The sequence below is a fragment of the Mesoplodon bidens genome (assembly GCF_964165515.1).
Source record: "Mesoplodon bidens genome assembly, chromosome: 1".
In the NCBI taxonomy this organism is placed as follows: domain Eukaryota; kingdom Metazoa; phylum Chordata; class Mammalia; order Artiodactyla; family Ziphiidae; genus Mesoplodon; species Mesoplodon bidens.
Window position 1 is genome coordinate 49,508,540 of NC_138176.1, and position 23,920 is coordinate 49,532,459.

A 23,920-nucleotide genomic window follows, 5' to 3' on the forward strand; every position below is an offset into this window, starting at 1 on the left:
GACTGCAGAACTTGTGCCATCCAGGCTCCCTGGGTCACGTGGCCAGCTTTGTAGGTAGGTAACCTTTTGTGGCATGGTCGAGTTACACCCTCTCACTTTGGACCTCGACCTCAGTGGTTGCTTTACTCTTTGAATTTTAAAATTTAGATAAAACCCCTTGCCAGACCATGGGATATGGAGCGTCTCTGAAACAACTGGGGTTTCATCTGTTTCTATACCAAATCTCTTTGGAACCTCTGCTGAATCGTTTTTTTTTGTTGTTTGTTTTTTTAGCTTACTTCAGCCTGTTTATTTTCCTGTATATTAATTGTATTTTCTGATGTGGTGGACCGGGCAGCCGCTAAGCAGCTTAGCCAAGGGGACAGATAGGACAAAAGGCTGGGAGTATCTGTGGCCCCATCTTCTTGGCACAGTTCATTGAAAGACCCTTCCCCATGAGAAGTAGTTCAATATGGGCAGGTCTGTCTTATCACTGCCATCTCCCCAACTATCTCAGTACTTGACACATAGCAGGTGCTCAATTAATCTTGTAGCATGACTGGACAGATGAATCAACATGACATGCATGTCACAGCACCAAGCAAAATGCCTGGCATGAGGTAGAAAATACTCTCTTCTGTTCTTCCCTCAAGCATTCAACCACTGTAAAGTAGAGACCCAGTACAGCTACTCTTGCTAGAGATGATTGAAGGTCCTCCTGAGGTTTTCTTCTGCTCCAGAAGCTGCTGTGTATCTGGTATCCAGCATACCTTCACTTGACTGGTGTCATGTGTGAAGCTACCAGGGAGTGTCTAGATGACTTCAGTTCTCATAATGATATTTGCCTCATGAGTAGAAAGAGGAGGGAATCTACTGAGACCCTGTTATGTGCTGGGCATCATTCATACTCACTGTTAGAAGGTGATCTCTTATTGCAGTTCTGTGGATTGGGAAAAAAGTCTGGAGAGACCAAGAGACAGGTGCAAAGTCATACAGGGAGGAACTGATTAAGCTGAGAGTGAATCCCCTGTTGGCCCAGCCCTGAAACTTACGATTTTTTTTGATGTGCAATACTGCTGGCTCCTGAGAGAAGGTGAGAGCTAAGAGGTGCCATCTGCTTAGGCAGGGCCAGCGCCTTCACTTCTTCTTTCTTTTTTTTTTTTTTTTTGCTGTATGCGGGCCTCTCACTGTTGTGGCCTCTCCCGTTGCGGAGCACAGGCTCCGGACGCGCAGGCCCAGAGGCCATGGCTCACGGGCCCAGCCGCTCCGCAGCATATGGGATCCTCCCAGACCGGGGCACGAACCCGTATCCCCTGCATCGGCAGGCGGACTCTCAATCTTCTTTCTTTTTGTTTGTTCATTCCTGGCAGGGTACTGGTTCTTCATGTCCTCTATCACCTTCAGAAAACAATGCCAGTGAAATCTACTTTGTGGAGCTAGTTAAAGAAGATGGAACACTTGGATTCAGCGTGACTGTAAGAATTCTTAGGAGAGCTTAGAAAGTAAACAGTTGAAAGATGTTCATCTGGAGTCTTGGTGGGCATTGCACACTAATGCCAACCTCTGATAACCCAGTGCTCACTGGGTACAAGCAACACGTCAGAAGTGATGAACCAAGAAAGTCAGTGGGGGCCTCAGTGAGGGATGGGAGTTCAAAGTGAAACTGGGAGACCAATGGCAAACTTGGGAAGAGCAGACACTCCAAGCAGTGTGGGTGGAATTATGGTTATGCTGGACAATAAGGAGAGGGTGGCATTGTGGAGCTTCAGGGACACAAGCCAAAGGTGAATGGGGTGGTCCCTGGTCATCAGGTTGCTAAGACCTCCATTCAGGACAGACACTTTGCATTTGGTTTCTGAGCTCCATCTGGCAGACCCGGGAGGAGGGAGGATAAAACTTGTACAAGAATGATATTATATAATCCCACTGATGTAAAAATTTTTATGTATGTGTGTATACATACATGGAAAAATTAGAAGAAAAAGATAAAGTTAGATCTTTAGTGACCTGTAAGGATGTTCATAATCTATTGTTAAGTTAAAAAAAAAGTTGCAAAATACTGTGCGGTTGAATTCTGCTTTTGTATCCACAAACCAACACACAAGGATACAGAATATGCCAGGCACCAGCCTTTGGGCCCATCACTGTATCCACTTTTGCTGGTCACTGCTTATGGAGAGACGATGTGGTACATTGACGTGACTCATTTCTGAGCACCTGCCATTGGCCAGTGCTGGGCTGGATATGACACAGCTCCCTCGCACGGCTCATATCATTATACTTCTTATGAGCATCTAACCTTCTGCTCAGTGGATAATAAAGCCTAAACAAACAAGTGAATATATAAGATGGTGTCACGTGGAGATGAGGTGATGGGATAGAGCGGAAGGCAGATGGGGGCTCTCTGAGTCAGGGAGGTGGGGGAGGCCCCTTCAGGAGGGGGCAGATGGGTGGTGAGTTTTTCATTGTGTTTTCCAGGGTGGCATTAACACAAGTGTGCTCTGTGGAGGTATCTACGTGAAATCCATCATTCCCGGAGGGCCAGCAGCCAAGGAAGGGCGGATCCTGCAGGGTGAGGCTGGAGTCATGCTGGGCTCTGCATTCTGTGGTGTGATGCGCCCCGGCTTGGGGGATGCAGCCTTCAAGCCTTGCCCCACTCTCACTCTGATGCCTTGTGCAAATGATTGCCTCTCCAGGTCATGGTTTCCTTACCTGGAAAAGGAGATGATTTAACCTGACCCACCTACCTGATGTGTTAACATGGGGCCCAAATGCTTGGGAAACATAAGGTGATTTAAAAATATGAAATTTTAAGTAAACTTGTTGCTGTTTGGCTTTCATGGGAGAAGCCATGCTCCCCATGGAAGACAGAGCAGGTACTGGTGACCTCCACTTAAGTATCCGGGGAGGACACCAGCAAGCCTCCTCTCTGCCCTTCCTCACATCCACTGCTCTGAAGGAAAGGGGGGGGGTGGATTTTTACTGTTCTCCAAAATGGCTAGAATTGAGCTAAAAAGGGCACCTATGATCTTACCTATCTCCATTTTCCTTAGAATTCCAGGGTCCCTGGCATCAACCAGGTCTCCCTGACATTTTTTGAAATAAAAAACATCCTGGAGATATAAATATCACCCCTAAGAGACTAGAAAAAACTTTCAAAAATGGTTTCACAGGAAATCGGGAGAAAGGATAAGGTTATACTTGTTAGCTGGCTTAACTGCTCTGTGAGCCAAGGATAGAGGTTTCTAGACCACTGATCTGTGGAGGTGCTCACAGGGGAGGCTGGCAGGGCCTGGGCGGGGCTCCCCCCAGCTCAGCTCCCTACCCCTCCTTGAGGCTGTGTGGAGGGGCGCTGGGCAGGGGTCTCACAGAAGAGTCCTTCCTCCAGCCCCAGGAGCTTGGGGACATGACATCTGTCCCCCTCCCAGGTGACCGGCTCTTGCAGGTGGATGGAGTGAGTCTGTGTGGCCTCACCCACAAGCAGGCCGTGCAGTGCCTCAAGGGCTCTGGGCAGGTGAGTGCACCGTTACTGGTTACTGGGGAGCTTTCCTTCCCCCCCAGGGTTTTCCTCGACAACATCAGAAGCTGTGGTTGCCTCTGGGTGGGAGGTGGGTAGGCAGGAAACCAACGAGACTTTCTTTTGTGTCTGTTTTTTTCCTTTCACATCTTCCTTTTACCAGTGCTTTTCTTTGGAGGTGTGAATGTCAGGAGGAAGCAGGCAGATGTTCCCAGGCAGAGAAGCTCACCTCCTCTAAGGAGCCTTGAAAAGCTTACTGTCTCTTGCCTAGATTCTGGAATCAGACAGCTGTACTGAGCTGACTGAGTGAAATGACTTCTCCTGCCTGGCTCTGGCCGCCCCCTCACGCCCTCTGCTCCAGCTGTAACTGACCAATGCCTCCGTCTGCTCTCAGGGCCTCTGCTGACACCCACCCCCGCCCAAGTTCATGCCATTCCCATCAACCTGTGTAATTACAGGCTACACTGTCCTAGGGGTCCTTTCATTACAAAGAGGTAGAAATTCAAGATGCCAAGAGCATTTACCCTTAGGTCTTCATTCTGTGCAGTGCCCAGGCAGCATCTGGATGTTACTACACTCTGTCCCATCCTCCGCCTGAGGGTGGGAACCTTTACTTGCCATGGTGGCCTAAGCCACAGAGCTGGTGTCTCCCTCTTGGCAACTGGGCAATCATCAGAGATGCAAAGGGCTCTTAGGAACCCCTCTGGCAAACAGAGGGGTGGAAGGGCCCCCTTTTGCTTCCTTTCCCAAACCATTCTTCTATTTTGTGGTGAGATTTACTTGTCTTGGCAACCTTGGTTGACATATCTTGAGAACAAAGTCATAATTTATTAGTATTCTCTATTCTTCAGAACTTTGCTGACGGACATGCTTAGAGAATGTATTTGGCCAGCATACTGGCGGTGATGACAGGTAGGAACTGTCACTCTGGGGTCACAGGCTTGGTGCTGAATGACCATTGCTGCAGGAGGATGTTGGCAGGGTCAAGTCCCCCGAGTGGAAGCTCAGAATTTCTCCAAAGCTTCCAGGTGATGTCTAGCCACTGGGTCATGCTCTGGGTAACGGGAGTATACAGTGTGTGGGAAAGAAGAAAGGGAAATTGAACTGGAAAGAAAGGGGGAGGCCAGATTGACATAGGCCTGGGATACTGTGCTGGGGGTTTGGATTTTAGGTGATGGAAAACACTGGAGATTTTTAATCAAGAGTGTTGCATGTTCAGCTTGTGTCTTATTTCAATCCACAGGTAACCTTGAGGGGAGTGGACTGAAGGAGGAGGAGATAGGGTCCAGGAAGTCAAGTTAGAGGGCGCTTGCCCCAGTCCAGCTGGCCATTGGCAGCAGGAGAGGGAATGGAGGAGAGGGGAGCACTGAGGGAGATGTTTCTGATGGAGAACATGCAAGCCTTGGAAGCCAGTTGGGTATTTGGAGGGCAGAAGGGGGAGAGCTGGTCCACTGCAAGTGTGGCCCCTGGGAGGTTAGTTGAGGGATGGGTCAGTGTTCTGAGAGAGCAAAGGCAAGAGGAGGAATGTTTTAGGCAAAATGAGGAGGGGGAAGTGAGGGTGAATGAGAGGAAGAAGATGAACTTAACCTTGAATACACTGAAATGGAAGTACATGTGTTACTTCCAGGAGCATTTGTCCAACAGACAGTTGGAAATATGGCTCTGGATCCTAACAGATAAGCTAGATTGGAGATTTTGATTTGAGATTTAAATGAAGCAGCTACTGGATGTATCAGGAAATTACGAAGCATTTGCCGAGTGGAGGGAGAGACTCCTGGTTGCCATATGAGGTGTAAATTGAGCTCATCCACCCATCCTTCTAGGTTGCAAGACTGGTCTTAGAGAGAAGAGGCCCCAGGACTGCGCAGCAGTGTCCTTCTGCTAATGACAGGATGGGAGATGAATGCACGGCTGTTTCCTTGGCAACAGTCTTGCCTGGAAGGCCTGCGAGCAGTGTCTCAGCGACATATGGTGAGAGGAGAGAGGATTGAGTGTTACTATTGTCATGTCATCCTGTGCTGCTTTTGAATTGTCAACTCCAAAGGGAAAGCAGGAAGGTGCCCTCTGGGTTCTCAAAAGATAGTGAACAGTGGTGATCATGTGGCCAGCTTTCCGATGCAATGGAAGCCAATCTAATGGAACATGTTTCTATAAAAAAAATGCATTATCCCCAAAATGATGACCAGGCATAATTCTGCCCCCAAGCCTTCTGAGGATTTCTGATCAGCTGCTGGAATGTTTGTGTATAAATAAGTATTTGGGGTTGAAATTGGAATGAAAGGATCATGGCTTTTCTGACAAAGGGTCCACGTTTCAGCTGAGACACTTGTAACAAAAATCTGAGTAAAGCTGAGGTGGGTGGGGAGAGGAAGGTGCTCAGAAACCTAGCCTAGTTACTAGCATCAAAAAGCAAACCCATGATCAGTTTACAGGGGCATTATTACACATCATCTGATGGGTTGCCTCTCTGCACTTCCCTGGGATTTTGTTTCCTGCTAGGAAAACATTTATTTCCTTAGTACGTCATGATTTGCAGCTTAGCTACTTGTCAACCCCTTTATAGAGATTTTCCTGAAGGCGTTGAATCAGGTTGAATGCAAGGTAACCATAGTGAGCAATGGAGTTGAGTGGAGGGGAAAAAGCATGTGCATAAAATAAGTCTGTTTCTTCTTTCATTGCTCCTCGGCTCACTCCAGTGAGGGCCTTTGAGAAATTGAATACAGAATGAGCTAAAGGGTCAGACGATGGTGATGGTGAAACTGGTCATACCTGAACCTCACTGCTTCAGACACTTTCATTCTTGCCCCACATCCTAGTTTATAAATCAGTGCTCTGTCCCTCTATTGATTGATTGCCAACTGAGGTGGTGAAAGCAGAGTAGGGGAGGCCCAGAGGCCTCTTTGGCTGCCAGACTATATAAGTTCTTTGGGCTGTGTCCATCTTGGGTGCCCAGAAACAGCTGTTTTGTCTTACGGTCACTACATAGGGCTGAACAAAATGGAAGCTAAAACATTTTCATAGAGTTGGCCATGATTATCTCCATGGTCCAATTATGCAAAATTTTTTTTTCAAGTATACTAAAAAATGACTGTGGTTCTAAAAGGGTAATAGGAATATATGTGATTCAAGTTTTACTAAATGATTTGGGCCTATTGTGTACGTCTCTAAGTTATATCTTTACATATAAACTTTGTTGATTGTCTATAATTGCTCTGTCCAATATGGTAGCCACTTGCCCATCTGGCTATTGAGTACTTGAAGTGTGACCACTCCAAACTGATAAAATATATACTTGAGTCTTAAAGACTTAGTTCATAAGAAGAATGTAAAGTACCTCATTAATAATTTTTTCATGTTGTTACATGTTGAAATGGTAATATTTTAGATATGTTGGGTTAACTAACATATGATTATGTTTATTTTACCTGTTTCCTCTTATTTTTTAAAATGTAGCTATTTGAAAGCTTTGACATTATATATGTGGTTTGCATATGCAGTTCACATATTTCCATTGGATGATACTGACCTATAACAGGTATAATGGACTCTGTCATAAAAATGAGCAAAATGAAATCCTTTAATGTAAAACAGGAATAATTCATTTACTTGACAATTTGCATTTTGAGGCTGGCCAATTTCATTTGTAATCTACTGAAAGATGGATCTCATTCACATCCCACGATACAGGTCCCAGGTTTGAAGTCAAGCTAAGAAAGAACGCCAGTGGTCTGGGATTCAGTTTCGTGCAGATGGAGAGTGAACGCTGCGGCCATCTCAAGAACGAGCTTGTGAGGATTAAGCGGCTTTTCCCGGGGCAGCCGGCAGAGGAGAATGGAGCCATCGCAGCTGGTGACATTATCCTGGCTGTGAACGGAAGGCCCACGGAAGGCCTTGACTTCCAGGTGGGAGGCCATGAGCGATGCAGCCCTGTGTGCAAGCTGAGGTCAGCCATGCTCCTTTCAGGGCCATCCACCATGGGGAATACTCTGGGCTCCTGGAAATCACATGTGGAGCCTGGATTTGGATCATGTAAAGAGAGAAATTGGCAGAACATCCTCATGTTAAAATTTCCATCTCAATTCTTAAGTATCTGACCTTGATTAAGTCTTGCTTCTCAGTAGGTTCGTAATGAAACTGAAGATAAAACCCTGGCTTCTGTGCTGGCTAAAGGTCTCCTAACACACACTCCCAGAGGTGGGCATGAGGGCTCAGTGGGCTACCTTGGGTCCCTTTCTGCCCTCCTTCCCATTTCTCTACTAAATTTACAGTTTTGACGTGTAGTGTTGCATTGGTTGTCATGTGTATGATCAAAAATGTAATAGAAAAGAAAGTAAAAAGTGGACATTTCTTAATCTTATAGCATAAAGTCTCAATGAAATATTGTACATATCAGTCAGGGTCCTGGCAGAAATTGGGCCATCTGAGAAAGTTTAATAAAGTTGCAGAGATTGTTGGGAAACTCAAGGGAGAGTATAGAGCCCTGGGGCTGGGAACAGTGGGTGCAGTTATTCACCCTCCCTACCCCCGAAGTCCAAAGGGAGATGGGTAGGAGCAGTTACCAAATCCTAGAAGCTGAGTGAGCTAGGTGGAGCAGGGATATAGTCATCCTGTGACAACCCCATGGGGAGGAAGGCAGGAAAGCAAACCTGGACCTCCCTCTCCTCTTCGGCTGTGATCCCTGTTCACCCTCGCATTAGCTGAGCCCAGCAGGAAGCCTCTCTGCAGCCCACGCAGGTCTACCTCCAGGGCACAGAGCAAGGCAGACGAAGGTGGAGAGTGGCTCTAGGTGGGATGGAGAGGGGTGGAGAATCCTCAGAACAGCGTTAGGGTGGGGATACCTTCACCCATCCTGCATCCTTCATCTGATCCAGGATCATCCTCTGAGAACTGCTGCTGGGCCAGCAACTGTATGAGGAACTGAAGACAGAGAGGCAGACAGTTCATACGGTCTGGTCTCAGAGCTCAGGGGGGTAGTGGGATAGACAAGAGAACAATTCTCACTGCGGGAAATAAGTGTCATGAGAGATAAAAGGCCCTGCTCCAGTGCTTGCCCCAGGGAACTGGGAAGGAACCCATTCTATGGCAGTCCATTGCAGCTATGGCAGTCCAGTGGCAGTCCACTGCCATTCTATTGGCAGTACAAGTAGCTAAGCTTCAAAACATGTGTCCATTGTGGGATACTGAGTAGTATCCAGATCAGTGGTTCCAGGTAGGGGTGAATTTGCCTCTTGGGACATTTGGTGAAGACCAGAGACATTTATGGTTTTCACAACTAATGGATGCTACTGGCATCTAGTGGGTAGAGACCAGAGATGCTGCTCAACATCCTGCGATGCACAGGACAGCTCTGACAACAGCATTATCCAGCCTAAAATGCCAGTAGTGCTGAGAGGTTGAGAAATCATGGTCTAGATAGGTAATAAGAGCTATTCAGGCAACCTCATGCCCTGGATTTTGAGAGGGTGGCTTGGAGCAAGAGGTTCAGCATGGTGCGAGCTTAGGAGGTGGGTGCAGGGAGGAGCAGATGGGAGAGAGGGCAGGGTGAGAGTCAGTGGCAGGTAAGAACAGGTGCTGGGTGCTATGCTTATACTGAGTGAGGTGAGCCAGAAAGAGGGTTCAGCCGGAGATGAGCCTGGTTATATCTGTATTTGGGAACGACTGCATGTTAATGATATGGAGGAAGGGACGTGGGTGAGAGTGGAGAAGGCCAGGAGCAGAGAGGAAGTCACTGCAGTTTCACAGGTGAGAGGTTCCGAGGGCCCGAGCTGACCCTGGGCAGAACCTCAGGGCTGAGGGTCAGGCTTTAGAGATTGGGGTGGTGGCATCTACGTGACTGGTGGCCCCTGAGGTGGGGGTGGGTAGAGAGAGAAAGGAGGTTGAGATGGTAACAGTCATTTGCTTGATTCACTCTCTCGATGAAGAAAAGGCATCAGTATTGGCAGATGCTGCCATCAAAAGCCCCCAAGCAGACCTTGGCCATTTCCAGCTCAGCATCGGTGCATTATCTTTGTGGGAACCACAGGCCGATGGCCTTGGATCCATGCATGTTGGGAAGTCAGTGGTGTCCTCCAAAGTTCTCTGGAGCCAAGAAACAGATCAAGATGGGAGGGAGGGGCCCGGGAGATAGTGGAGAGCACAGAGGAGGACACTCCACAGCCCTACAACTAACCATGGATTTTGGTTTCTGATAGGAGGTGCTGCATTTACTGCGAGGAGCCTCACAGGAAGTCACGCTCCTGCTTTGCCGACCCCTGCCAGGTGTGCTGCCTGAGATGGATCAGCGCTGGCAGGTAAGGGGCAGTGCCCTCTGCTCTCTCCACATGCCTCAGGTTCAGGCACTCCTTTTCTTGTCTGGTGGGTCCTGAGAAGCCCAACTTTGCTTTTGGTGGTGTTCAATGCCATCTACTTTCATTGGAGCAGGAAAGTAGCTGGCCCCCAAACCTCAATTAGTCTGTGACAAGTTCATGAGGTCTTACCTCTGCCTTCCCCTTCCTCTCCCTGCTTCTGCCTCTCCCAATATTTGGCTCTTCCTGTAGATGGTTACATGTTTAGATCTTGGCTGTGAAACTTCTAGAGCTAGGTTCTCTGGCAGTCCAAGCACCAGAGAGGGGAAACCAGGAGCAACAGGAGTAGGTGGAAAACCAAATGAAGGGAAGGTAAGAATTTCCATTCTGAGGAATGAAGTGGAGACAAAAAAAAGAAGGATATATGTCCATCCTTTTAAAACATGAATTAGGCATGTATGGTCTAGTGCAAAGAAGGGAAACATTGGAATCAGGACAGTTCAGAATTCTTACATTGATGCCTGTATTAGGTTCTCCAGAGAAATAGAACCAATAGGATATGTGTGTGTGTGTGTGTGTGTGTGTGTGTGTGTGTGTGTGTGTGTAGAGAGAGAGACAGAGACAGAGATTTTAAGGAATTGGCTCACGTGATCATGGTGCCTGGCCAGTCTAGATTCTGCAGAGCAGTCTGGCTGGCTGGAAACCCAGTGGGGAGCTGATGTTGCAGGGTGAACCCTAAGGCAGTCTGGAGGCAGGATTCATTCTTTCTTGGGGAGCTCAGTCTTTTTTCTCTTAAGGCCTTCAACTGATTGAACGAAGCTCACCAACATTATAGAAGGTGATTTGCTTCACTCAAAGTCTACTGATTTACATGCTACTCTCATCTAAAAAATACCTTTACAGAAACATCTAGATTCGTGTTTGACCAAATATCTGGGTACTGTGGCCAAGCCAAGTTGACCCATAACGTTAACTATCACAGTGCCACCTGTTGAGTCCTTGGGCACAGAGTCTGCAGTAGAGACTGGAGTGCAGGAAGTTTATGGGGCCGGCTCTTGGGAACACCCTTGTGAGGGTGAGAGAAGCACGGCTGGGCAGAAGGGGAAGCAAATGTGTTGCAGCTGCAACAGGGGCCTTGGCTGACCTCACAGGGAGCTCTGAAGCTGGGATGGCCCCACAGAGCTGTCCCGAATTGGAGCAAAAGAGCCTGTACCTTTGCTCTCTGCATCTACCAGTGCTGGAGTAAGAGCTGCCCCAAGGGAGGGGACCTAACTTTGGCCGAGGCAGTTCCCTTGAGCTGAGCACAATTCCTGCAGAGGGGATAGTTGTAAGCTGCCAACAGCCAGCAGTCCTGGCAGCTGGGGGCTGATGGCCTCAATTATGGAGGGGGATCTGTGTGAGCACCCTGGAATCACCTGCACCTGCTCTGTTTGCTGCAAGGACCTTGGGCACTTGCCTGACTTCTCTAGGTCTCATGATTCCTCATCTGAGATGTGGCTAAGATGTGGATAAAATCAATCACTTATCATCACTGAGGGTGACAGTCACTAGAGACAGCATAGGGACTTGGTGACCCAGATCCTCTTGATGCTTGGACTCCAAGAGGTCATTTGATACCAACTTTGGTAAGAAAAGAGCTATGGGAAGGAAATCTGAAAGTTTCCAGTTGCCAGTTTGGAAAAGAAGGTAGATGACAGCAATTGTGTTAAGCAAATGAACAGGGCAGGGGAGGGTCAAGCTTCATACACACAAAGATCAGGCCAGGGGGCTGGCACCCAGTGTTTTTGTGAGATATCTGGTAATGCCAGGGAAAGAGTTGTCCTTCTGTCCTGGAGAAGAGCTCCCCCAAGGAGAGCCCAGATGCATCTAGTGGGAAGGGCTTGGGGTGAGGAATGGTGGGCATGCTTCCTCTCTCCTCCTACCTGAGGACCAAGTGCAAGAAGAATTTTCATTCATTCACGTGGCTCCAGAGGTCAGATTGAAGACCAAGGAAGAGAGTATTTAGTTCAGAACTAGAATAAAGTAGTTATGAGAAGGAGGCGGCTATGCAAACATCTGGAATAAGGTCATTCCAGGCAGAAGGAATAGCAAGTGCAAAGGCTCTGAGACAGGAATGACCTGGAGGTTTGAAGGACACAAAGATAATGGTTGTGCCTGGACAGTAGCTAATGAAGGGGAGTGTGGAATGGGAGGAGTTGTAGAGGGAGTCAGGGGCTGCACCATGTGTGACCTTGTAGGTCTTGGTAATGTGCTGATTCCATTCTGGCTGCAACAGGAAGCCACTGGGCTGGGAGGGGTGGGAGGGTGAAGGGTGAAGCAGGAATGTGGCCTTATCTGGTCTGTACTTTAGAGAGGTCACTTAGGTTGCTGGTGGAGACGGAGTGGAGCAGGTAAGTTGGCAGCAATTCAGGTGAGATATTGTGGCTTAGACTCAGGTTGTAGCCAAATAGCTGGTAAGTGGTCAGATTTGGGATGTGACTGGGAGGTAGAGCCCATGGGATGACTTTTGGATTAGATATGGGTGTGAGGACAGAGAGTAGCGTTTGGCTTGATCAACTTGGATGAATGGTGGCACCACTTACCATGATAGGATGTGCTTGGAGGGAGAAGTTTAAAGTACATGGAGGAGAAGAAGTAGCTCTTGATAGCGTGTAAACTTAAATGATTGTGGAGCATTCGATGGAGATGTCTGTTAGGTAGTTGTTTGTGGAGAACTTGTGTGAGGTCAGGGCTGGAAAAAGCAAACTTGGAATTGTCAGCAAATAATGCCACTGAAAGCCATAAATTGGATGAGATCACCGTGGGAAGGAGTACAGAAGAAGTCAAGAAGAGGGCTGAGAAGTGAGCCATGTGACACCCCAACACTGAGCGGTCTGGTCCAAAGAAATGAGACAGCACATGAGACTGAGAAGGGGCCTGGGAAGTGGTCCAGGTAAGGGTGGAGTTCAGGGTAAACTCAACGTTTAAGTAGAGTAAATTCGTAAGGGACATTCTCAAGAAGGAGGAGGGACCAGTTATGCTGAATGTTGCTGAGAGGTAGAATGAGATGAGGACAGAGAATTATCCTTTGGCTTTAGAAAGATGTAGGTCACTAGAGATCCTAATCAGAGCTCCTTCAGTGGAATGGTGGAGACAGAAGCCTGGTTGGAGTGGGTACAAAGGAGAAGGAGGGGACACAGAAATAGTGAGTACAGACACTCATTTGAAGAACAGAGAAAAGGGGTGGATTGGTACCAACTTTGGTACCAAAGCAATATTTAGATTTTGCTCAGTGGGCACCGTGGATCCAGTAATCCCTAGCATTTCTTTCAATAGACACCTGTGCTCTCAGCAGACAAAGAATTCACCAGGGCAACATGCACTGACTCAGAGCAGAGCCCCAGCCTGGATCAAGAGGACAGCCAGAGGGACAGTGCCTCTGCAGATGCAGGGGAAGGCCTGGGTCTCAGGCCAGAGTCTTTCCAACAGGCCACCAGAATGGCACAATGGGACCAAGACACAGAGGGACCCTGGGCCACTTCCTTGACTCATCCTCGGGATTCCTACCCTCATTTATTCAGACTTCACCAAGAAATGGATGCATCAACATTGGCTACCTCTTTGGAAAACGATATGAGGCAAAACTGCTATTCAGTTTGTGATATCAGGAGACTTGAAAGGTAAGGATCACCCCTTTGCAGACATATTATAAATTGTATGCATGTCATTGCTAGAAATTACAATCAAGCAATTAATAACTATGCTCAGATGCTTGCTGGGCCAGGACTGTTCTGGGCATTGTAGGGGAGGAAGAAACAAGAGAAGCATGCAATCTGGAGCTGCTGTAACCACAGCTTGTGAGCTTTTGGGAAAGCAAACCCCACCCAGAGGTCCTCCAGTACCCTTGGAGACTACAGATGGCAGGCCTTGGGGTTTCTTCCCCCCATACAAACCTTTGTCCTGCATCCCTCATGGCCTCTTGAAGCACCATGGTAAGAAAGAGGTTCCCTTGTGTACATCATTTCTATTGCTAATATAATGCTTTATAATCAACACTAGCTTAAGAAAAAAAAAACAAATCTACATCTTCAAAACCAGACTGAAACATTCATTTTAATAGCCATTTGTTTTTTAACATAGTCTGCATTTTTGTGCTCATCCACCCCTGAGTATTTCCACTTCTCAGTCCTGTCCTGATGGAAAACAAACTCTTTCATTCAGTTTGATGAGTATTTTTACACATAGCCAGGGTACTTAGAAACCTGTTAGGAGCAGAGAGAGGGGTACAAATACTGAGAGAGGGTGAGACGTTGCTCCTAGGAGTGTGCTAACTAGATGCATGGGCACAAAACAGACAAACAACGAGGGACAATTGTTTGTGTTTGACACTGTATAAACCCACTGATATTAAATAGCCCTTAACTGTTGGTCATCCTAGAAGACTGACAATGGCAAATCTATAGGGACTAGTAGGTGACATGAACTATGAAGCGGCTGAGGTAATGCAATTAGGCAGGGTGAGATCCGTGACAGGAGCCAGGCATATGTTTCCTAGAAGCATCCAGATACAATTTTTAAAGTATACTGTATTGTGCCAACTAAACAAAATCCAACTACTCTGCAGAGTAGAACAGGGTGGGCAAGCACGTTCCTCAGTGGTATTCATTTTCATTGTTTGAAAATGCATAAGCACGAGTGTATGTATAGTTCCTTACATTTGCATTCTAGGCAGTAATTGATATACTTGATCAAATGATAAAGGAAATAACCTACAGAGATTTATCCAAGGACAACTATTTGTATGATCTTGTAGGAAATAAAGGAGCGGTACTTCCCTGTAGACATGGGGCCACTCTTTTGGATTTTTAAAGGTTTTACTGATAGATAGTTCGGGGTGATGGACTGGATTATAAAGTGACTCTAGGATTAGGTATAAGCCTGGAGTTTGACTTGCCATGTGCCTTTAATATAATTATTACTTATTAATTTTAAACTAATTTTTACTGTAGGTTGTCACTGTCTCATTCATGGACTCACAGAAATTCAGGGTTGTTCCATATAAAAATGGTCTCATCTAACTTCATATCCCATGCTGGAACCTGCTCTGTGACATCCCTGAAGTAGGGGGCCTGCTTTTACTTGAATATCTCCAGGGAGGTAGAAGTCGCTGCCTCTTGAGGTGGCCCATTTTATCATCGTGTAGCTGTTGATCAGAAAGTTCTTCCTTATACTGACGTGAAAATTGCCTTTCTCTATCTTCTACTCATAAATCCTGATATGTTTTCCTCCTATGTTTTCGTCATTTCTTTTCTTAAAAAATAAGAAACATCACATCATTTTATATTTCTGAATCAAATTAAATTTGGCTTAGCATGCCTACTTGCAAGGGTATACCAGATGTCCAAAATCTGCCATCCTTACAGGGGGCTGCCCCTTCCTAGAATTATACTAAGAGCTTCTTCAGAACATTCTGGTGGAGCCCCAGATCATCATTCCGTCTTGGCTGTTGCCCCATGCTTGCGACCCAGGCCATGTGGTCCATGGAGTTACAGGGGGGCAGCCTTGCTCTTCTCTGCCCTGACTCCCTCCATCACCAACTCCTCCCCCTTGTACTTACCTCCCACAGCCCTGGTGATGGCAGCGCTCTGCCTCTTCACATTTCCTTTTACTGTGTTTCACTTGTACTGCGTTTTCTCTCTTCCATTCAGGAACCTTTCTTTCTCTACAAAGGAAGGACTCAAACCATATTAGCTTCTCCTCCGATGGGACCTTAGCTTGCACTTAAAGCACACATAGTTAGTGACTGCCCCCTACAGGAGGAAAAGCATGGCACAGGCTCAGCAATCCCTGAACACAGTTCCCCCAGCTCTTGGGTAGGGTCAGAATGAGGATTCCAAAGTGGGTTTGTGGCTCTTTGTGGATCTCCCTTGAATATCCACAGCTCAGTTCTGAGCTGGCTGCCCCAGGTAACTGCCTCTTGTTTCTGGCATCCCTGAGCGAAGTTTTCTTTCTGCAGTTTAGATCAAAAAGAGTACTGACTTCTTGATCATATAACCCTGGTTTCAGCTCTACCACTTACTAGTGTGTCTGGAGAGTTGTCTTTCCTGAGCTTGAGGCTTCTCGAATGTAAATGAAGACCCTGACAAGTCCACAGGGTGCTGTGCCCTTCAAAAGAAATAACACATGCAGAGCACTAGTCCAGAGCCTGGCATGCAGCAGGAACTCAAGTCAGTTTTCCTTCCCTTTCCTGAGCCATTTTCAGCTAAAAAACAAGTCCCAATCAATTAAAATTCCCAACAAACTGCTAGATCTTACCATCTACCAGGTGGTTACTCCCTATAGTCTAGTGGCTGCCAGCACCCCAGCACACCCAGAGTGTTCATGGAAAAGAAGTTTTACTCTTCTTTCCCTGTTCTCTTCTTTTACCACACTGTACACATACTACTACCATACAGTAGTAGATCTTTGTAAAACATGTAATAAAGCAGCACAGTACATTTTCATGGAGGAACACTGGAATTGTGTATCTTCCAGAGAGAGGACTTGGTACTTGGCTGGAGTTGCATCTTATGCAAGGTTAGTTTCTAAAGTAGGGCATAAGGTAAAATCATATCAAGTCACATTACCCTGAACATCACTTTGGGAGATGTGATGTTTTTCTCCCTTGGTGTGGGAGGAGATTACTTTTTCTTTGGTTGAGCCTCAGATGAAGTCTGGTGACTTGCATTTATGGGCCATGCTGACTGCAAAATGCTTATCTTTAAATGCTAGCCTCATAGGAATGAAAGGATGGCAGATTCAAGTTTCCCACTCACGTTCAATTCAGGGCTTAAACTCATTGAGTGAGAAGTTGGTTGTTGCACAGTGTTTAGGTTATTTCTCTTCCCTTCCCTTCCTTCCTTCCTTTATCTCTGTCTCCGTCTCTCTCCCCTAGCATATATACTTATATTCCTGTAATTAAAATGCATCTATTTTCAGCAAGTATCATTTAGAGAAAGTGAGGATATAAGTCTTCATGGTTATTTAAGAATGCAAAATGAAACCAGGTCCTTGAAATGAACCTAAAGTTATTGTATATGTTCTGGGGAGGGCAATGTTCCTGGAATAGCAAAGGATGATTAGGAGATTAAGGGTCTAACTTAACTGCAGCTGCCATGCCAGCTGTGACCTCAGAGTAGCTGGCTGAGGGTTGAATGAGCTGCTAGGTGAGCAGGGCTGTCGGTCAAATGGGAGGACACAGGGGACCCCTGTGAAGGCCTGCTCTGCAGCCAAAGTGTGACTGAGAGGAGTGAGTGGGGCAGATGCCTGACCAGGAGCGGCAGTGGTCTAACCCAGCAGAGCAGAGCCCATGGCAGGCTGGGGCTGGGCGCTGCCTTCAGCTGGGTTCTCTCCACAAGCTGACAGGCTCCCTGGGGACACCCCCATACACACCCACTCTCATGACTCCTAAAAACTGAACTCCAGCTCAGGATTATCAACTGAACTTCACCCCCAGCGATCCACTGAACATCTCTACTTGATGTCTTAGAAACACTGCAAACACAACCCCCCAGATGTTAAACTTGGCACCAGAAGGAAATCCCAGTGGCACTCATCAGGCTAATGGGGATGTGGGGCGGACCTGGTGCTGGAGAGCTGGAGAAGGCTGAGCCTCACATGAAGAGACACGAAACCTGACCTTGTTGTGAGCTTACCCGCAGTAAATAGGGCAATTACAATACCCGGTATTTCAGGCCTGAAATGCCATCTACTCATTTGACTTGTCTTCCTGAAAGGTGAATGTGATTTTGGTGGCTCGAGTTTCTAAGGAACAGCTCTCCTGGGACGTTGGGCATGGTGTCTTCCACTCTCAGTAAATACCCTGTAGCAAGCAGAGGCTTCACGATGATTTCACTGACCTCAGAGCTGAACCGGGATTCCTGTCCTTAAAAGCAGTCGCTGAAGAATTGCAGAATCTGGTGGGAGGCCTAGTGCCAGGACCCCACCAGCTTGTGTGGAGGAGGCAGCTTGGGCACACCTGAGGAGACCCAGGTGGGGTCTCCAGATTCTCCTCTAAGTACCATCTGTCTACAGGAGGCTCCTTTTATCAGGCAGCTTGGGAGGGAGAGAATGAGGGCAGGGAGGAGCCAAGGTCATAAAATGTACCCGGGGGTAAACAGAGAGCTCGGAGCACTCTGATGCCTTCAGGTTCTAGATGGAGCCCTGCTGCATTATCCCCAGGTCCTGAGCTGGCCTTGAGCCCTGGGGGAAGGACTCTGACTCTCTACCTGACGTGTCCACATGCCAAAACATCTTATCAAATTCTCCAAATCTCCAAGTCTCACCCCTTCTGTGAAATATGCTCTGCCTGGTGGGATCTCTCGGGCCTTTCTGGACCTCTTCTTGCCTCACTTCCTTTTCCCCATGCCCACAAGCAAACTCCAGATCCGAGCTCCAAGAGCAGCTTGGTGGCCTGGGTGGAAGGGTGGATGGAAGGGCAGTTATTCTCCCTGAGATAATGGCCAAGATGCCACGCTGGAGACCACTGAGCCCAACGGCCTTGCCTCTTGCCTCTCAGGCTGATGGCCTCCCTGGGTCTCTCTCTGGGCAGGGCTAGTAGCTGGAGCCCCAAATCCAGCCTGGAGAGCAAGGAGCTTATTACAAAGGTTGGAGGAGTGCAGAAATGGGAGGTGAGGCGTGGACAGCCAGGCGCTGCAGTGTTGCCACCTGCTTCTCCGCAGCGAGGGAAGGAGAGGGCTGCTGCTGGGGGGCGGGGGAGCAGCGGCAGGGTGGGTCTGGGCACCAGCTGGATTTCCTGTCCTTTGACAAAACTTCCATGGTATTCCCTCACTATGTTTATAAGAAAACACATTTTCTGCACAATTTGGTCAAATACTTTAAGGTGTTAAATCAATTTTTCCTTAAAGAGCTTAGCAATTTTAAGAGATTATTTTCTTAAAGTGAATGTTCCTCTTTAGTCCTTATGCATATGGTCTTCTTTTTAAACACGTGCATGTATATTTACAGGAAATGCCCATTTACATGAACTCTGTATCTCTCATGAGCAGAAATGATGTCTCTTTGACAGCAAAACTCATGTTGGAACCGACACTCCAGCCCTACTGGGGGGGAGGGCCAGCTACATGGGTGTTTGGAGGCTTGCAGCTATAAGGGGGTGCCAGCACTGATTTTAAGGGAAAGATGTATTGCAGGAAAGGGAAAGGGAGGGCAGGGGCACTGACAAAGCCAACCTATTGATTTGGGGACGGGGAAGGAGGCTGATAAACAAGGATCCATGTACTGGGTACAAAGCTCAACCTATGTGCATTTCTTTTAGATTCTCCTACTCATCTTCTCTAACCAGACTCTCGACAGATATTTTCTGAGTACCCTGTCTACATGTTGGAAGCACTGTGCCCAATGCTCTGTCATCTTCATGGACGGCTCTTTCTAATCAAAGACGTGTGTAGTGACCTTCGGCAGCCCCTGGAAGGCTTATTCTTTCCCTGTTGCTTCTGCATCTTCGTTGCCAACCAATGAGCTTCACCGTCCATCTGCTTCCTATGTCACACAGGGAGTAAATGTCACTCTAGCTGGCTGTCTCTCCAAATAGACACTGTTTCAGTGCTCTGAAAAGGACCTGATATTTGGGCAAAGTGCTTTGAAGTTCACCTGCTTGAGTTGTTCCCAGACTCTTGCTTTGGCCCTTTCCATCTAACTCCTCTGTCGAAATAGCAAACGTAATCATAGTAGTAATCATGACATCTTCCATTTACTGAGAACTTACCCTGTACCAGGAGCCATGGGTGGCTGTATCAGAATTATTTAATGTCAGCATCCCAATGCTCCTATAAGTTTCTTAACCTTCCCATTTTTCAGATGAAAAAACTGAGGTTCTAGAGAAGTTAATAAACTTGTCTGAGGTCGGACTGTCTTCCCATAGGAAGCGTCAGTACTAAAACTGGGTCATAGCTCTGCTTTTGATCCATGTCCTCTGGCAAGTTCCCACATTGTCTTCTGGACTCGGTAAGGAGCTCCTCCTGCTCCCATAAGGCTCTGTGCTGCCTCTACCATAGCACTTCCTACCTGATTCTAACATTTGTTCACTGCTCGCTCTTCCCATTAAATCAGGGGCTCCTCCAGGCCAAGAGCCATGCCATATTCACTGCTCACCTCCTGACCCCAGAGCAGTCTCTGGCAAGAACTGTTTCAAGCCTGGCTGGCTTGCCTGTGATGTGTCATGATGAGCATCCTGAAAGCAAGGGAAGGTGGGGAGAGGATTTTCTGATCAATACTGGAAGACACGTGGGTTTCTGTTTTCTAGTCCTGAATTGTACGGTGATGATGATGAAGGTGACATGTGCCATCTACCTGAAGCCCCTTCTCTCACCTTGGAGGATGAAGCATATCCTACTATCAGCTCTACATTGGAAGACCAGCTACCCTGTGGAGAATGTTTGAAGGCAGATTCAGGGATCATTCCTTTACCGCAGTTCTGTTCTTGGGGTACTTTCTCAGAGTCTTTGCCTCCAGAAGAGTCCTGTGAGAGTGACAGCGAGTGGGAAGAACTTGAGGAGGCTGAGGACCCAGATGATGGCACCCTGAGGTGGGTATCACTCTGTCTGGGTGGAATGAGGCTGGGCTGAGTTCTTCTAGTGGGGCTCAGTATCTCCAGTTTGGCTGGGTGATGGTCTATGCACATCACCATGTTCCCCTTGCATTCCCTCTTCGGGTCATACCTCATCATGGCACTTATCATGGTACATGTTCCATGGCAATGACCCTATGAGATAGGGTTATTGTCATTCCCAGTTTACAGACGACACATTTAGGACTTTCCTAGGGTCATATAGTAAGTCACAGATAAGCAAGTGACAGTCAGAATTCAACCCCAGGTCTCCCACTCCATGGACCCCCTGCGGCCTTCTGCATGTGGCTGGGCCCACCATCTCTCCTCGGGCCTCTCTCTTTCGGTGGGTTGCTGGTAAAGTTTTGATTCCTACTTTGTCTGCTCCTGACTGCCCTTGGGCTAAGTATATTTCAGAGAAGAGTCTTGGTGTCATGTAATATGGCCCTTCTCAACAGCCCCTGTGCCTCAACACAGTGAGCTCTTTCTTGAACAAGAAAGTCAAACTGCTGACACAAGGTGCTGCCAGAAGCTGGGACTGGGTGACCAGGCTGGAGTCAGATCAGCCTGATGAAGACGTGGGAGGAATAAGTGTAATAAAAACCATCAGACTTCAGGTAGAGAGGGTTAAACTCTTGACCAGTTGGTAAACCACCCAGCATTCTGTTAAAGTGCCTACAACATAGATAGATCCAATATTTGAAAAGTGCTCACTGTTCAAGAAACTTTCAGGTAAATACATTTTCAAGACACATCGAAACTTACCAAGGCACTGGCTGTGAAGGTATAGGTGTAATTGAAACACTCTCATTCACTTTCATTTCACGGTATCCCAGCTACATTTTCATCACAAATGATTGAACTGGACTCTTAAAGGACAGTGGCAGGCAAGCTGATAAGGTGGGTGGATATTTGAAATTCGAATATGATGAAAGGGCTGGTTCTTATCTGAAATAGGAAGCAACACGTTGATAGAGGAAATGACATGGAGGCTTTGAAGACCCTGTATGCCATTTATGGGGAAGTCAGACACTCTGACAACTTTGGGAATGATGCATTACAGATTCACAAAAGTGTGCAGCAAGCAGGGAGCAGCTTATATGTGGAGGGCAGTCTTCCCAGAGGGGGCTCCTCAGGGCTGGGGAGCTTAAAGAAGATAGGGTAAGCAAAGCTTTGGGGATCCACAGGGCAGTACTTAAGGCCTATAAGTGTTAGTACTTATGAAATGTCCCAGGAGATCTGCAGTGCCATGGGGGGAGGCGGCAGAGAGCAGAGTAGTGACAACAGGGCTCCAAGCCCGACTTCGCCACTCACTAGCTAAATGACCAGCAGCAAGTGGCTTTCAAACCATCTAAGACTCAGCTAACTGACTGCCAAGTGGAGATAATGAAATCCATCTCATGCTGTTCCTGGGAGGGTTAGATGACAACGTGGCTCACATGTTTAGCACACTGTGTGGCATGTAGTAACAACTCAAAAAGTGTTAGCTACTTTTAATCATAAGGGAGGAAATTACTGCAGTGAGATGATGCAACCTTATTAACGCATTCAGTGCCGTCATTTTCTTCCCCATGTAGACAAAGGACTGGTGCCCTAACATGTGCAATAAAAGTGATTCTTTATATATTATCTGCTGCATTAAGAAAGACTATTTTTAGATATTTGAAATGTTCTGGTTCATGTAGAAATCCATCAATTCAAATCTATTTAAAAGATAGATGACTATATTTTAAATTTTGAGTAATAATTGATTATATATCATTCCTACCATTTAATCTTTTTTTTGCAGTGTTTTTGGAAAATAGCTATGTAACTTATGGGGCATTAATGTGATGTTACTGTATAAACATGCATAAAATATTAAATTCATATTTACATTAAAAAAATGTAATGTGGGGTGGGTGAGGAGAAGTACTGGTTTATGGCAAAGGTGTCAGGATCCAGGGTGGACGGAATAGCCCTCAGCAATGGATGACGGCTTGGGATGTAGTTAGGCTTAGTCCTGTCACAGTCACTTACTTTCCCTGCTGACAGAAGGCGGGCCTACACGTGTGGGTGCTCAAGGTGTGAGTTCTCAGACTGGGCTCCATGGAGCTGCCCACAGATGTGCTTCAAGGCATCTGGGGAGCTCTACAGTTAGAATGTTGACTTGTTGCTTCTTTTGGAAAAAGCAGCTCTTAACATTCTCCAAGTTCTCTAGGAGAACAAATCCCCCATAGTTAAGGGCCTCTGTTGTATATATTCTCTCTTTCATCCTGGAAGTACGGAGAAGTTTTGGAGGGTATAAGAGGACTTTGCTTATGGATGGAGTCATGCATCCTTTAAAACTGTATAACAAATTATTTTATTTGGTCCTTTTAGATATTAAGACAGTAATAGTATATAGGTAGTTTCTATAAATGATTTAATTTAATCCTCATTTCAACTTTGAGCAGTATTCTTATTCCTCTTTTATAAACGGGGCTTGGAAGGTTTATTTAATTTGTCCAAGATCATACAGCTAGCAGGGGCAGATTCACACTGCTGCTATCTGATTCTACTTTTGGTGCATTTTTACATTTCCCCTAGAATCTGCCTGTCCACTTAGACTTGTGTAACACACATCTTTCCATCACGTGTCATGAGTCCTACTATTTCCCTCTTATGAGGCTAAAACAACCCCTGCTGTCCAGTGGGATTAAGAAGGCAACTGAACTGTTCTGTTTAGGGAAGGCTGCTGGCCAAATGGCAAGGCGACCCAGTAAAAGCTGCTTATTGTTTTAGGTGAACAGAGAAAGTGGGACAGTCTCCCAAGGCAGAACCTGAGGGTTTCTGCCTGGACATCCTTCTGACTGTGATCACATGGAAGAGCCCTCAGGTGTTGGTCCAAAGAATGTACCCACATACTCCACAATAAGGAAAGAGGCCAGTGGGGCCCTGAGAAGTTGACCTGGGATGGAGTGTCTGGCCCAGTTGTTAAGAAGTAACTTCAAAAAAATCATGCTTGTCACTTCTGAAACTCATTTTGAATAGTGGTCGTGACCCCTCTTCAGTTCTGGGATTTATGTTGAATAAAGCTCTGTGTGTGTATGTGTGTGCACGTGTCCTTGCATACTTACAGGGGGCTTCGCCTGGTGAAAGAATTTGAGAATCAACCTCCTACATCAAGATAAGCCAGGACAGGGTGAGGCACTTTTGGGTTCTCCATTGGTTGAAGGAGTTTCCATGGTTTTCAAAGTGCCCCCAGTTCCCTCAAGGGAATCTGCTGAGAGACTTGGCTCAAAGGCCATGGGAGTAATGTGTTTTGTCATCTTTCTGTGTTCTACCTATGCAACTCCAAATGGTTATACATTCTTTTAAAAACATTTTCCTTTTGGGTTCTAATTCTAAAAATTATATGAAAGAAAAATAAGATGGGAACATCTAAAAAAAAGGAAGAGTGAAGTGGCAGATCCAGCATTATCAGATATTAGGACATATAGCCACCACCATAACAAAAAAAACTAAAAAGCTAAAGGTTGGAGTCATTAAGTGTACAAAAGAAATAGACCTGGAGGACCACAATGTGAGCCAAGG

At 46.7% G+C, this 23,920-nt stretch overlaps 2 protein-coding genes across 2 annotated transcripts in view; both read left to right on the forward strand.

The window, feature by feature from the left end:
- The window catches only part of FRMPD2 (FERM and PDZ domain containing 2), a 78,114-nt gene extending 58,963 nt beyond the window's left edge, over positions 1 to 19,151 (forward strand). Inside the window, exons 21-28 of the mRNA XM_081233186.1 lie at positions 1,350 to 1,454; positions 2,458 to 2,551; positions 3,408 to 3,493; positions 5,320 to 5,467; positions 7,184 to 7,398; positions 9,688 to 9,786; positions 13,096 to 13,439; positions 19,076 to 19,151. Of these exons, the coding sequence (XP_081089312.1) occupies positions 1,350 to 1,454; positions 2,458 to 2,551; positions 3,408 to 3,493; positions 5,320 to 5,467; positions 7,184 to 7,398; positions 9,688 to 9,786; positions 13,096 to 13,439; positions 19,076 to 19,124 (1,140 nt within the window). The 3' untranslated portion in view covers positions 19,125 to 19,151. The remainder of the gene's footprint in view (positions 1 to 1,349; positions 1,455 to 2,457; positions 2,552 to 3,407; positions 3,494 to 5,319; positions 5,468 to 7,183; positions 7,399 to 9,687; positions 9,787 to 13,095; positions 13,440 to 19,075) is intronic.
- LOC308616792 (FERM and PDZ domain-containing protein 2-like) lies at positions 13,702 to 23,432 on the forward strand. Its single transcript, XM_081233180.1, has 3 exons — positions 13,702 to 13,751; positions 20,063 to 20,344; positions 23,129 to 23,432. Exons 2-3 carry the CDS (start codon positions 20,097 to 20,099, stop codon positions 23,130 to 23,132), a joined length of 252 nt encoding a protein of 83 aa, XP_081089306.1. The 5' UTR covers positions 13,702 to 13,751; positions 20,063 to 20,096; the 3' UTR covers positions 23,133 to 23,432.
- Positions 23,433 to 23,920: the final 488 nt, after the last annotated feature.

What these genes read in the sequence shown, in the direction of transcription:
- LOC308616792 (XM_081233180.1), top strand. Translation starts at nt 20,097, where the DNA reads ATGTGCCATCTACCTGAAGCCCCTTCTCTCACCTTGGAGGATGAAGCA.